Source organism: Atractosteus spatula, chromosome 11 (genome assembly GCF_055471065.1).
Source record: "Atractosteus spatula isolate fAtrSpa1 chromosome 11, fAtrSpa1.hap1, whole genome shotgun sequence".
In the NCBI taxonomy this organism is placed as follows: domain Eukaryota; kingdom Metazoa; phylum Chordata; class Actinopteri; order Semionotiformes; family Lepisosteidae; genus Atractosteus; species Atractosteus spatula.
In genome coordinates, this window is record NC_142716.1 from 38,666,906 (window position 1) to 38,681,119 (window position 14,214).

The following is a 14,214-nucleotide window of genomic DNA, read 5'->3' on the forward strand; positions in this document are numbered from 1 at the left end:
AATCATACCAGGCTTTGACAACTCCTGGTTTGCAGCCTCTGAAAATTGTAGTTTTTTTTTCAATAGCTAACGCAAGTAGTTAAAACTAAAGCGCCACTTTCTCTGTACTTGTCCCATCTCTCCAGTCCCCCCCTCTCTATCTCTGTATCTGACATCTCTCAGCATCATACCTGATCTCATGCAGTTTTACCACCTCATTCACTAGCACCACCAGCAGCAGAGACAATGACATCAGCAGCCACACCAGCAGGGGGATATCTTCCAGGGTAAAGGTCACAGAGGACTGGCGGTTCTTCCACACCTGGAAATCCACTGTGGCCTGGACCACCTGTCCCAGCAACCTGCAACCCCACAGTAGACAAGCCAGTTAAACGGACCTCGTCGTTGACGTCTACAGTGTTCATGAGACAGACTTTAAATGCTATTTAAATCTTAAACATGACAAATATACAGTACACTGCTATGCTGACTTCTTAGTATTTGTTTTTTGTACTGTTCTGGTCTTTACGCTTTATGTTTTTATTCTGTATGCCAAACATTCTGTAATTGTCTGATATTTTAGCCATTTTTTTATTTTGGATTTGTATTGAAGGTTGTTTTTTTAACTTTATTGCTGTACTCGGATGACCCTGTGATGATAAACCAGACCTGATTCAACCAATTCCCCAAACGAATTACAGTACAAAAACACCTATACACAGCCTCTCATTAGCAACCACAGCACTTACAAAACAAAGATCATGCTGCTTAGTTCTTTTTATTGTGTATTTCCCAAAGAAAATTGATGAAAAGTGTATTAACTGCAAGTATATCATGTTATAAGGCTGTTGTCTGAACCAAGGTGAATGACAAAATAATGCTCTTGATACATTACTCAGGTCTGCGAGACCTAGTAAGGCTTTCACTCTTGCTTTATCCCCTCTGAATCACTGTCTTAGCACTACCTTTTCCTACAAGTGTCTGGCAAAATCTTTCCAGATCTTTACATTAGCAGCAGCTTATGATGCCTTATCAGTGGACACTGACGTGCTGGACAGGCATCAGTCTCTGCTCAGGTGCAGCTGGCCTGCTGTCTTGGTAGATGCTAGTGTGAGGTGAGATGCCTTGTGCTAAACAATACCTTTCCTCATACAAAATATTTTTTTAACAAAGAAATTAGAATCTTTTACCCTAGGTGCTTGCATAAAATAATCCGATTCTGTAAAACAACAATAAGAATACAACAATGGGTGGCACAGCTGTGCAGTGGTTAGTGCTGCAACCTCGCAGCTTTGGGACCCTGGGTTCAAGTCCAGACCAGTGGTGCTATCTGTATGGGGTCTGTACGTTCTCCTCTCTGCCAGGTTAACTGGCTTCTGGAAAACTTGGCTTGTTTGTGTAATGTTGCTGCAGATATCAATTCTATCCAGGGAGTTGCATTCTTGGAAAACTATAGGAGGTGCTTTTAACTTCCTATAGTTATATTATATAGGATTATATTATATTATTCCTATAGTTATATAATATATATTATATTATACGTCATATATAGACATAATAATATATAATTATTATAATAATAATATAATATTATAATAATGTGAATAATAATGTGAATAGAGTACAGCACACTGGCCGAAAAACCCAAGTGCAACAGAACAGGCACTGACAAGTACAAGCTCACAAACTCACTTACTGTATACTGTAGCTGTATTCAGGCACAAAGAAACAGCAGAGCTGGTGCTGGGACATGCATGACAAGATTGTGACCACAAGGAGAATATGGAGAGACTTACACCACAGGAACAGTCAGGCACCACCAGGTGTTGCTGAAGGGGCTCTTTCTCCACAGGGGTTTGGAGCGGTGGACGTGACTGAGGGAGATCACCACTGAACCAGAGAGAGAACAGAGAGAGAGAGGTAGGGGAGTCACCAGCAGAACAGCATGGGAGAGCACCAGAATTCTCAACAAATGACCCCATGCACATTGCAGTCAGGAGAGGGAGATGCTCAAAGAGATCTTCTGAAAGCATCCTTCCTGAACGCCTTCTCGTGTGAAGCTACAGTAGCTGAGAAGTCCACACAATTTTATCTGCATTTTACAGGTGTTTGTAGGGAGAACCATCAAGACCTGGCTCTTCCACTGGCACAATGTGTGTCACCCTGGTCAAGTTACTTGATTCACTGTGGTCCATCCTTGGGATGAAGCATCAGTGTGTCATCAATATATGGTGGTCAACATGTGGTCAATATCTCTATTGCTGTGACTGTTATTGCTTAGGTCACTTTCTACTTTCTTTACAGTATTACAGTAAACTCATTATTGCATTTCTGAAGCATATAGATGATTTATTGGTTAGTGGCTATGGATCTCAGCCAGTTTGCAAAAGTAAGGCACTTTTAGAACTCTATCACTTAGATTTACCATTTGACTATTGGTGTTAAGGATGTGCTTGCTGCTCAGTGCTGTGTCTGTTAGGAAGGCACACATGACTCAGTGGTGTGTCTGTGTTAGGAAAGCACATGTGACACAGTGCTCTGTGTTAAGGATGTGTTTGTTGCTCAGTGCTGCATCTGTTTTCAAAAAACACGTGAGCCAGTGCTGTATCAGTGTTATCTTTGCACTTGCTGCTTGGTGCTGTGTCTGTTAGGAAGGCATGTGAGGCTCAGTGCTGTGTCTGTGTAAAGGTTGTGCTTGCTGCTCTGCGCTGTGTCTGTTTTCAGAAGACACATGTGGCTGATTGTTGCGTCTGTGTATTGTGTATTAATTGTGGTGTTTATCGAGAGGTGCAGCACCTGTGTGAAGTGCCAGGAATCCCGCCATCACCTTCTGTATCAACAGCAAACCATTGGAGAACTCCCCAAACCACTTGGGGGCATCCTGAACAGAACTGAAAAAACAGTGTCAAAACACACAGCGATTAGCAGACACACCAGACCACCAGAGAGGGCTTGCTGTGCCTACTGCAGATATACTGTAGCAACTTCATGTAGCAAAATCCTTTTCTAAGATTTCTAAAAACTATAAAGCTCTGTTTGAGAAATCCATCATTATACTATCAATACTAAAATAGAAATATACAGCAGGTGGCCTGTTCTTCCCAAACCAAATTGATTTTGATTCTGGTAAATAGCTTAGTTTCTTCTTGAAATGTGCAAAATAATGCACATTAATATGCTATCTATGACTTTTTAAAAGGCTGTAGTAGAGCTTGTCTAGTTGGTTAATGACCTTATCTGCAGAAGCTGACCTGCAGACTCTATAAGAGGGACAGCAGGTCACATCTAGCAAATGGCTACCTACTGTATAATGTGACCAAAATAGAAGGTAACATACTAACAGGCAAAATGTCCCCAGTGCAGGAGAAGGCACTCACCTCTGGGAAAGGATGGAGCAGTTGGTCGAGTTCACACTGCCCTTGTTGCAGAACCCCTCCAGGGTGAAGCCAAAGCCCACCAGGTAGGCACATACAGTAAGGCTGAACTTCAGCAGGAAACACACTAGGAAATACTGTTGTGTCTGTCAGGACCAGTGAAAAACACACAACGTTCCCTTATTGTGCTGCAGAGCTCATCTATAAACTCAAAACTTGGGTGACATTTTTTGTGCACATCAGACCAATCACTGCAAAGGTTGCACACAACACAATGTGCCTATAGTTTGACATCAGGGTCCTTTACTAATCCTTCCACGGCTACAGAGAAACTATGCAACTGCTATGAGGTCTTGCACAATGTACATAAACATTACATACACCCTATTTACAGTGTATACAGTAAACGAACCGACATCTGTCACTGCTAAACTCCAACCCCCGGAAGAACCAATGATCCTTAGCCATCAGAAATAAGTGAGCAAGGAAACTCAATTGCTTTTTCCCCACCGCTAGATGATCTGGTTCTAGAGAGTACAGTAAATGCAGCACACTGTATGGGCAGTGCGTGAAGGGCCACATATTGACATTTGCCTGACATAACAACCAAGATACCCGATATAGCCGTGTCTGTCCTATTAACTGATCACATACATTGATTAACTATGTGCCTCTGTCCACCACTGAAAGCCCACATGGAGCGAGTGAGAACAAAACAGAAAATGGACATAATCACAGCTCAGACACCAAACAATATGACAGAGAACATAACTGTAGGTGGAAAACCGTCAAAAATGATGAACATTTCTTGAGCAGAGCCTCAGAGTGTCCAGGTTTAAGGGCTGAGGAGTAGAGAGACAGAGTTAGTGTGCGACCCATTGCGAGTAAGAGGACTCACCTTCCTGGGAATGGAGTCCAGGTTCTTCCCTGTGGCCACAGTCATCACCAAGCTGTCTGCAGGCTTTCCCAGGAACGACACACTGCCACAGACACACACAACACAGACTCCCTTTGTTTTCAAACGCGTGGGGCACCAACCGTATATCATCTCACACTTTTCGACAAAAATTGTCTTGACAGAAAAATCCGTATTGCAAACATGTCGGGGAAGCACCCAAGTGAATTTATTTGCTGTGTATTTTGTGCTTACTGAACAGTAAGAGTAATAAAATGTACAGTACCATACATCTAAAATTGTTAAAAGGTAACTCTCTAATGTTTATTTTATTATTTACTGCACTGTGTTCTTTTAAGTGTATGGTATATTTGATGATTATTATTTTATAAAGCAAAATGCTTTTATGGTAATTGTTTACCAAATGGTAATTCTCTATATGCGTTTCGCGGATCAGCTAAAGGTTACGCCCGACTTGGATAAAATTAGGGGTGTGGTGTACTTTAATTGGATGCACTGATAACTTAGAATTCAGTCTTGTAAATTACAGTAATCTGCTGCTGCAATGTGGTGCCACAGGAGGTAAAGAACTCAGGTCCCTCTATCTCAGCCTTTTCATTTCCAGTGGATCTCTAAGCTCTTTGCAGCGTCTCTCACCTGAGAAGAGGGTAGCAGAAGCAGGAGAGCCACAGCAGGTCAGTGATGTTGATGGGAGGAGGAAGCTGGAGGAGACAAGCCAGGAACTAGGCAGACAACAGACACTACTGTCAGAGTTTGTACACATTACCATACATCAGTGCTCCGTGACAGCTGGAGATGGTTTCTAGAATAACTATGCGGATCTTACTTTTAGGAGTTCAGTCCTTTAAAAAACCATATGATCAGGACTGGCTCTAAACCACCAGAATGATAGGTCTTTTGAAATTAAAATGGTAAACCATCCAGGGCCGTGTTATCTCTCAGAGCTACAGATTCTTGTGGAATTTCCTCAATCTGTCCTGTGTCTAGAGTGGGGCAATCATTTATGCATTTCAAAAGCACTTTAAAGCTCTTCTCACAGGGCATAAACCTGGTAAATTTAAGTCTGACAGACCGAAAGCACTGAGCTCTGAGGCACACTCTCCTGGATCCTAGCCGTACTCTACTAACCATTGTATTCCACATAACCAACATTGAAAAAGCAGACCTGACAACACAATCTGGCACCTGCTCACATCTTGCAATGTCAAACCCTCCTAGATTCCCCTTCAATGCTGTGCCACGCTCACCTGGATTATGACAAGGGTAAGCTGGCACTGCAGCAGGAAAAGGAAACATTTTCTGATGCCATAGGTGGTGTGGCGAGCCTGAAACAGAGGAACAGGGAGCTACTATCCGAGCCTGATCACACTGCAGTACCATGGCTCCCATGAGCTTCCCCAATGTATAACTGTAGTTAAGAGAATCACCATATTCTTCATAGGTACGTGATCCAGTAACGTTGTGGTACTCCTGCTGATTTCCAGCAGTGTTGTGCTGCAACATTGTATGGTCAATATTCAATGCACATGAAGATCTTCCCCCCCACCTGAAGAGTGCCTGGTCTACCCAGCTCATGCCTATAAAGGTCACTTAGTCCCCACTGTGGGTGAGGATTGCTGTCTTAACCCAGCAAGAGCATGGAGGAGTTTGAGAAGGTCATGAATAGCCTCAACCTTTCCAAGCTTAGCCAGACTGCTTTTGCTCTACCTGCCAAACTTGTCCATAGCACAGACTAACAATGTACTGTGGCTGAATTGAGTTCAACCACACCAACCCTGCAGTGAAGCCTGTATATGTCTATATGTATGTGTGTTTTGCGTACATATGTGTTAATGGAAAACTTCATGAGTTTTATTAGTTCAAGGCTGTACTGTGTTCATGTATTATGATATTTATGAGGACCAACTTTAAAAAACAAATCCTCAAAAATCAGGATGTTCTCATTAAGACACAAGAAACAAGGCACTGCAAGGACCAGTCACAACGTTTTTTAAAAGGCAAGTTACTGTTTTTTTTATAAACTAAATATAATCATCTCTAAAATCTAAGAGAGCCAACAGAAATTATTATGTGTCTTACAATGGAGAAAGACTAAGACACAGTGGGAGGTCCTCCCAAGTGCAGAAATACATCCCTGTGTGCTGATACAGGTACCTGCTCAATGAGTTTGACCACACTGACACTCTCCTCCTGGTGGAAGGAAGCAGAGCAGGCCAGGCTGTTTAGGAGGCCGGACAGCCGCAGAGGGGAGAGCTCCTCCGAATCCACAGCCAGGCTATTAGTGGCTGCGTAGCCAAATGTCTCCCAGGAGCAGCGAGAGGGGTACAGAGGGTCCAAGGCAATGCTGTCAACACACATAAGTCAATGAGCAGACTTGCAGGCTTCAAAATAACTTTTTTTCCTTGTAGGATATGTTAAAAGCAACAATTGGTAGCAGAATGCAGGATTCAACTATCAGTGTTATTTCTAGGCAGGTTTATCAAGGAAAAGCCAAAATAAATCATTTGCTAGAGTTTTTCCAGAGTTTTTTAATACATTACTTAAAACTATGTTTATACTTGAAAATTCATGCTTGCATCGCCAACTAGATGACAAATGATGAGCCAAGGCCTGCAGTGAAAACCACATTAACATGATCATATTTAATTTTATTAACCAGATTAGAATTACCAATTGTTTCTTTAGGCCATCATGCAACATGTCAATACCTCCTGTCCAGCACAGGAAAAACAATCATGGGCAGACATCATCCTCCAAACTGCCCCAGCATTGTTCTTTTCATCTTTTGTCATGCTATGAGCTTCCCAGAGCACAACTGGACACCCGATGCCTACCAGCTTCCCGGAGCCCTAAGGGACACTCTATGCCAACTGGGGGAGAGGGGTGTTTCTCACAGAGACGGGAGTTGCCATTTGCGAAGACTGGCTAGCTAATCCCAAAGATACCCTTCCAAGGTGTTCAGCCAATTACATGCCACCACCTGGAAAATGTTGGTCACAGCTGACTGATGACATGATCCAGGCTTGAACGTGCATTATCTGAGCAATTAGGGACACAAAGAAGTTTCCATCCTCATCTGGGATTTCCTCTACATCCCTCCAGATTTTTCACAAACTGACTATGGTTTCCCTTGTTGTAAATTTATCAGTCTTTTACGTTACAAGCAGTAGCCTCTATACAGTAGAAGACAATTACGGTGCCAATATTGTAAGCTTTTCTAATATGTTGTAGACTAGTGTAGTAATGTGCAATGAAAGCACTGTAAAATAAAAGAAGAGTAAAGTTAAATGCAAAGCAAAAACCACTGCAAAAGAGGTTTATATGTGTAACCTTAAATCATCTTCAGTCCTTGATGACACGTTTCCCTTATTGAAAGAACTATATTCTTAATTGACCAATTACAAGTTTATCTAGCCTACAGAAATAGGTGATTTTTTATGTAATGAACCAGATATGAACACTGTACTTTCCGACTGCCTCAGTTATCACCAATAACGAAAGGCAGGATGCAGCCCTTCAGCTGCTCCAGTGCCCATACCTGACATCACTCTGCAGGAAAAGACAGCTGTTCCTGAAGTTAGCTGAGCTTCCCAGGCAGCAGGTAACCTCACGGTTCTCCTGCATGATCTTCATCATCTCACACATGGCTGCAAAAGGCAGATGTCACGTGATTATTAACCTAGAACCCCCCCCAGGGGACTGAAGAGGAAGGAATCCTCTGTACTCTGCACTGGGTATTCAGAAACAACCAACCTTTAAAAAAATACAGTCATGTTTTTTAAAAGAGTTCAGTACAGGGCAACAAAGAAGACTGTAAAGAATTGTGGCCTACTGACACTTACTTTCTGGGGTGCAGTCAGTGAAAAGGGGCACCAGTAGAGGCACGTTGTCAATGTTCTTCAAGTGGGGACGCACCTGGTGGATCCCCCGAGGCAGTTTGGCCTGGCAGGATAGAGAGTGGTGAAGGGGGATTGTTGCACTCCGTCACTGATGCAGGCTAGCCAGGACACACAGTCAAAGACTAAAGCAGGAGATCATGGTACACACACTATCTAAGGCACGGAAAAAAGCAAATCCAAAGCAATCCTAAGGACTGGAAGATGCAATAACGTGTTACCCCAGGCAATTTGAAAAAGCAGAGCTTCGGAAAAATATTCTTAGAAATTGTTTGTAGTTTGTTACTGGAAGACAAAATGATAAATATCCATAATCAAAGAATTTGGGGAGAATATGACTGAGGCATTCAAATTCTTGAAAGTCATTTTATAAAGAGCACTATGAATTCACAAATGGTATTTAACTCCAATTCTAAAGTTGTGGACAGACAAAACAGGAAGGACTGGTTTATTGACTGGTTCCAATAGTCATTTATTGCATTTCAATGCCTCTCAAAAAATAAAAAGTTACAAGTTTGGTGAACAAACAACCAAGACATGACAGAGAACCTTCTGCAATTGAGCCTCCAATTTGTGAATTAGAACATTACTGGAAACCAAACAAGCAAGCTCTATGTAAAAAAAAAAGGATTGCATGAACTGCACTGTCATTTAAAACCTTTATTGATTTTCTATAACCACACAGTCTTATGTTTCAAGGGTGGTGAGATTCAAAGAGTGAGCTTCACAGGGCCTACCCGATTACAGTCCTCCAAGAAGCTGGGTATGTCACTGTCTGTGGGCTGGAAGCTGATGAGATCTGAGTGACCTTCCTCCTCCAACAGCAGAGGACCCTCTGCCTCATCACGAGAGTCTGCAAATAGAGATTAGAGACAAACATGCCACTGAGGCAATCAGAAGCACAGCTCAGACTACACTGAAGAAGGAGCACTAAGAATGACAACCTGTTCAAAGACAGAGAACTATGAAGAAGAGAGAAAAGATACAATGATGAGGCACCCAGCTCACAGCAGGCAGGCAGACGGCCTGCCCGCAGCAGAGAGGCAGGCAGGCGGACGACCTGCCCGCAGCAGAGAGGCAGGCAGGCGGACGGCCTGCCCGCAGCAGAGAGGCAGGCAGGCGGACGGCCTGCCCGCAGCAGAGAGGCAGGCAGGCGGACGGCCTGCCCGCAGCAGACAGGCAGGCAGGCGGACAGCCTGCCCGCAGCAGACAGGGAGAGAAAAGGCTATTAAGAAGGGAGCACCTTGATGCAAGTCATCGTGCAGAGAGCCAGCATGGCTGGGGCTGGAAGGAGGGAGGTCACAGCCTTGGCCATCACCATTCGGTGTCAGGGAGATGTGGCAATTCCAGCCCGTCTCCAAACCCATCTTCTCAGCAAACACCTGAACAACAGGAACAAATTGAAGGGGGCAGTCATAGCTTCCAGAACAAGTTCTAGATACTCTAGATCTTCCTTGGGGAAGAATCACAATTCAGAAAACATTCTCTGCATATCTAGTCTGTGCTGAAAGAAACACATGCAGAGTGGCTCGTCTTTTTATCAACAGGTAGCTCGTGCAGTTTCATGCATGTACTATCTACCACTGTTGCTTAGCTAAGGAACATCCTTTTCACACTTATAAAATTTTTGAGACTGAAAAAAAAAATAAAAATTGCACATTACAGAAATCCTATGTCATAATAATACAGGTACTCAAAACTGTGTCTGTTTTCTTTTTTTTCTTGTTAAATACTGAGGACTTGCAAACTACAACCACACACATTTCTGTGGGAGATCCTGAAAAAACAAGGTGACTGATGTCAGTGGGGTTCCTTTCAAGAATTAACCACTTCATGCATGAAATACAGAAAAAAAATAAAATTGCCTATAAATTTAAAATGATGGAAACTGTGGTGAATATTTTAATACAAATTGTACATTTTAATAGAAAACCTGGCATCCTTATCTGGGTCAACATCCAGAAAAGTACAAATGTTAGTAATAACCATACAAGCACAATGGGTCAAACTGCCTCTTCTCATTGGGAACTTTCTAAAGTTCTTCCTCTGAATCCAAAACAACACTACTGATCTGAGCGATAAATGGATCTTGGGAGAGGAAATCTAGATTACCATTATCAAAAGTAACACACAAGAATACAAAACAATTCAGCAACAATTGAGTATTTGATTAAATCCATCTCCATATGTGTTTGTGAAAGACGAAAGGGTGAAACAGAGAGGTGACTGACAGCTGTTGTAGCAGTATGACTCACCACAGGGCTTCTTGCTGGCTCTGCCTCCCCGAAGGGTGCAGAGATGCCTCATTCCCATACTGGTACAGTACCTTGCTCCGGAGCTCATCCTCCATGGAGAAGTAGACGAAACGGATGCATGCATTCACAAGAGCATCGATCAGCCGCACGGTGTCCAATCGTGCCTGGAACTGTGAGGATACCATGCCCATGAAGATCTGCCCGCTGAGCGCCTGGACGCAGTCCTCCCGCTCCATCACCTCCCCGATGCCCTCTACACACATACAGTACACACAAGACACAGAGTCAGAGTGGGCAGTCACACACACACACACACACACACACACACACAAGACACAGAGTCAGAGTGGGCAGTCAACACACACACACACACACACACACACACACACACACAAGACACAGAGTCAGAGTGGGCAGTCAACACACACACACACACACACACACACACACACACACACACACGACACAGAGTCAGAGTGGGCAGTCAACACACACACAAGACACAGAGTCAGAGTGGGCAGACAACACACACACACAAGACCCAGAGTCAGAGTGGGCAGTCAACACACACACACACACGACACAGAGTCAAAGTGGGCAGTCAACACAAACACACAACACAGAGTCAAAGTGGGCAGTCAACACAAACACACGACACAGAGTCAGAGTGGGCAGTCAACACACACACACACACACACACACACACACACACACACACACACACACACACAAGACACAGAGTCAGAGTGGGCAGTCAACACACACACACACACACACACACACACACACACACGACACAGAGTCAGAGTGGGCAGTCAACACACACACAAGACACAGAGTCAGAGTGGGCAGACAACACACACACACACACAAGACCCAGAGTCAGAGTGGGCAGTCAACACACACACACACACGACACAGAGTCAAAGTGGGCAGTCAACACAAACACACAACACAGAGTCAAAGTGGGCAGTCAACACAAACACACGACACAGAGTCAGAGTGGGCAGTCAACACACACACACACACACACACACACACACACACACACACACAGGACACAGAGTCAAAGTGGGCAGTCAACATACCTGGTGCACTACCATAATTATTAAACAATTACCATTACATTATTGATTTCTAAAGTTAGTATGAGCTCCACTAATGAGTAAGGATCATTTTACCAGCTTGCGCAAAATAGTGTAGTGCCCATTCTCCATACCATCAGAGCTCCAGCTGTTTCTGCGGCTGCCCTGCTTAATGGGCGTAGTCCCAGGCAGTTCGAAGCTGGTGAAGATAGCATTCTGGCCGGGCATCTGTGCCAGCTCCACACACTTGCCATTGAGCTGCGGGGAGAGTGTGCACTGCATGGGTTTGTAGGCGAAGGCGGAGCAGTACCCTGACAGGCAGGCCCGCTGATAGAAATCCAGCACCTTCTTCCTGCAAGAACATGGCAGCAGCATAAGAGGAAAACTCCAACTGTGGCCCTTCAGTAAGGGCTTTCATTTTATTAAAAGAAGAGATTCCATTTCTGAAATGAAATGAGAGACCGATGTTAATGTTGACCACCGTACTGTACGTCTGTCAGCCTACATCATCAGTCAAAAAACTACACTTCCAAAACTCAGCAGAATCTACATGACAATGAATACTTGGGCAAACAAAACCAGAAATCTCCAGTTTATAAAAAAAAATGCTTCCCAATACTGATTTAACATGTTGTACAAAGCCCCAGATGGAAATTGTTCTCCTACCCCTGTCCCACATTCTGAGCACCCAGGGTTTCTGCCTCTTCTAATAGAGCGGGCAGCGAGTCAGTGGACGGTGGGTCTCTTAGACATCAAGTGCCATACACATGTAGCTGGACTGAAACATCATAGTCTGTGTTTTTTAATGTTTTTGAATTTAGTTCTTATCTAAAGGTACTGTATACTGTAAGTACGCTGTAGTTGATTTCTGTCACTTACTTCTATAAACATGATTTAGCCAGATGGTAATCTTTCTTTTTAAAAACATGCAATGCTGGGTACTGCAAAGGGTAACACACCTACATATTGTTAATGGTCACTGGCAAAGGAAAACTAACAAGGTGCCAGTGGCTGGGGCAAGATTGTCAGACAATGCATCGAAGCATGAGGCCCTCGCGGTTCAGGGTTTCTCCATCATGTGTCAATGACCAACTTAAAAGATTGCATTACATATTATAGACTATAGATCTCGGTACAGAAACCTGCAGTGAACAGCCTACTCTTATGGCACAAAGCTGTAACCTTCTGTGTCTGCATCACCCACCTGTCGGAGCCGGAGAGGGGGTAGATATCTGCACCATCCCAGAAATCCGTGCAGGCCTCCAGGATGAGGTCAGCCGAGCCATGAGAGAGCATCTGAACATTATCTAGATGAGAGAAGGAGGTTGGGAAACAAATTCTAGGAAACACTAGATGGATTTTTTCCCATAATTGTTCTTCGACATTTAATGACTTCCTAATAAGATTATTAATAAGAACACTTATGAAACTGTTTCCTCTGCCCTATTCATTATTGTGCTTTTCCTGCTTTAATCACCCATTCCACTTCCTACAAATACAAAATTAATTACTAATATCCCTTAATAGCTTATGCACAAAGACAACTGAAACATGAACTTTCATTAATAACGAGTAAAGGTTAATTCCATGCTGTAAAGAAAATGCAACATTTCAACTGTGTTGTCATCTACATGTTCATGTCTTTCATTACCTTTAACAGCAGCAGTCACACCACATTACAATCCTGAAAAAGCAGAAGACAGCAAGCAAGAAAGAAGGAGAACAACTAAGTCTTTCCTAAAAGAAAATGTTTCGGGGCAGAAAAACTCCCAGCTACTGAAAGGGTTCACAGGACAGGCTACTCATGCAAATTCTTAAGGTCAGGAGGTGCTTATCTTGTAAAAGAACGCTACAGCCCAGAATCACAGAGGGAGACGGCCAGAGATGGACAGACCATGGGAGGAAGACAAGGGTGTGTGTCAGATGAGGAAAGAGGCATAGAGAGAAAAAGATGCAGTGGGAGGCAAGCAAGCATATTGTTAAAAAAAAAGAAGGAGGAACTGAGCAGGAGGCACGGGTTCCAGGGCAAGGAGAGTAGTAGCTTACTGGTGGTGGTGTCCCTGACGAAGAGGCTGATCAGGTGGCTCAAGGGCGGCTGTCTCTTGTTGAAGTGGTTCAGTTTCCGGGGAATGGCCTCCTTGGTGGCCTCGGCTGAGGGCAGCTGGTATAGCACCAGGTGGTTTTCCAGTTTGAAGAGGTCCTTGGCTCCAGGAGTGAACCCTGCAGTACAAAGACACAGGAGACAAAAATGGGACCTACAGTACAATCAAGGACAAACTCATCACAGTCTTCAGGACCTTGCAGCATTTCTGAGCTCCAGTCTTAGAGGTCCATTAACCTCTTTTTCATGTTAAAAGATAAAAAGTTTCAGACATGATGGCAGATCCTGTCTGAACCATATTCCCCATAAAGCAGTGAGGAATGGTCTACCATCTTCTGAACTGCTGGTGGAAGAAATTGGATGCATGACAACTGTATAAAGCAGGTATTTTGTGTGGGTTTTTAGAAAGTCTGAACTTTGAGAGAAGAAAGCAGACCATTTCACTCTGCTTTTTCTAAAGAATTCAGACCCGCCATCTTGACTGAGCCTAATGCTCAACTGAATTTAAAAGGATAACTTTGAAATAACTTTAAGGTATGTTATTTAGCTATACAAAAAAATAACTAGAATGTTGACACTGAAAAAAGTGGGTTTGCAATGAACCAGAG

General features: G+C 43.5%; 1 protein-coding gene across 4 annotated transcripts in view; it reads right to left on the minus strand.

Annotated features, from left to right (window-relative positions):
• Positions 1–14,214, minus strand: part of tmem94 (transmembrane protein 94) — a 55,790-nt gene that overhangs the window by 4,473 nt on the left and 37,103 nt on the right. For all 4 annotated transcript variants that reach the window (XM_088927084.1, XM_088927082.1, XM_088927083.1 and 1 more), the window contains 16 exons: positions 13,552–13,725; positions 12,710–12,812; positions 11,640–11,857; positions 10,492–10,673; positions 9,409–9,547; positions 8,903–9,018; positions 8,112–8,211; positions 7,808–7,916; positions 6,424–6,613; positions 5,517–5,594; positions 4,906–4,991; positions 4,252–4,333; positions 3,357–3,499; positions 2,776–2,870; positions 1,776–1,869; positions 171–341 (listed from right to left, as the gene is read on the minus strand). In XM_088927084.1, coding sequence (XP_088783210.1) covers positions 171–341; positions 1,776–1,869; positions 2,776–2,870; positions 3,357–3,499; positions 4,252–4,333; positions 4,906–4,991; positions 5,517–5,594; positions 6,424–6,613; positions 7,808–7,916; positions 8,112–8,211; positions 8,903–9,018; positions 9,409–9,547; positions 10,492–10,673; positions 11,640–11,857; positions 12,710–12,812; positions 13,552–13,725 — 2,080 coding nt within the window. The remainder of the gene's footprint in view (positions 1–170; positions 342–1,775; positions 1,870–2,775; positions 2,871–3,356; positions 3,500–4,251; positions 4,334–4,905; positions 4,992–5,516; positions 5,595–6,423; positions 6,614–7,807; positions 7,917–8,111; positions 8,212–8,902; positions 9,019–9,408; positions 9,548–10,491; positions 10,674–11,639; positions 11,858–12,709; positions 12,813–13,551; positions 13,726–14,214) is intronic.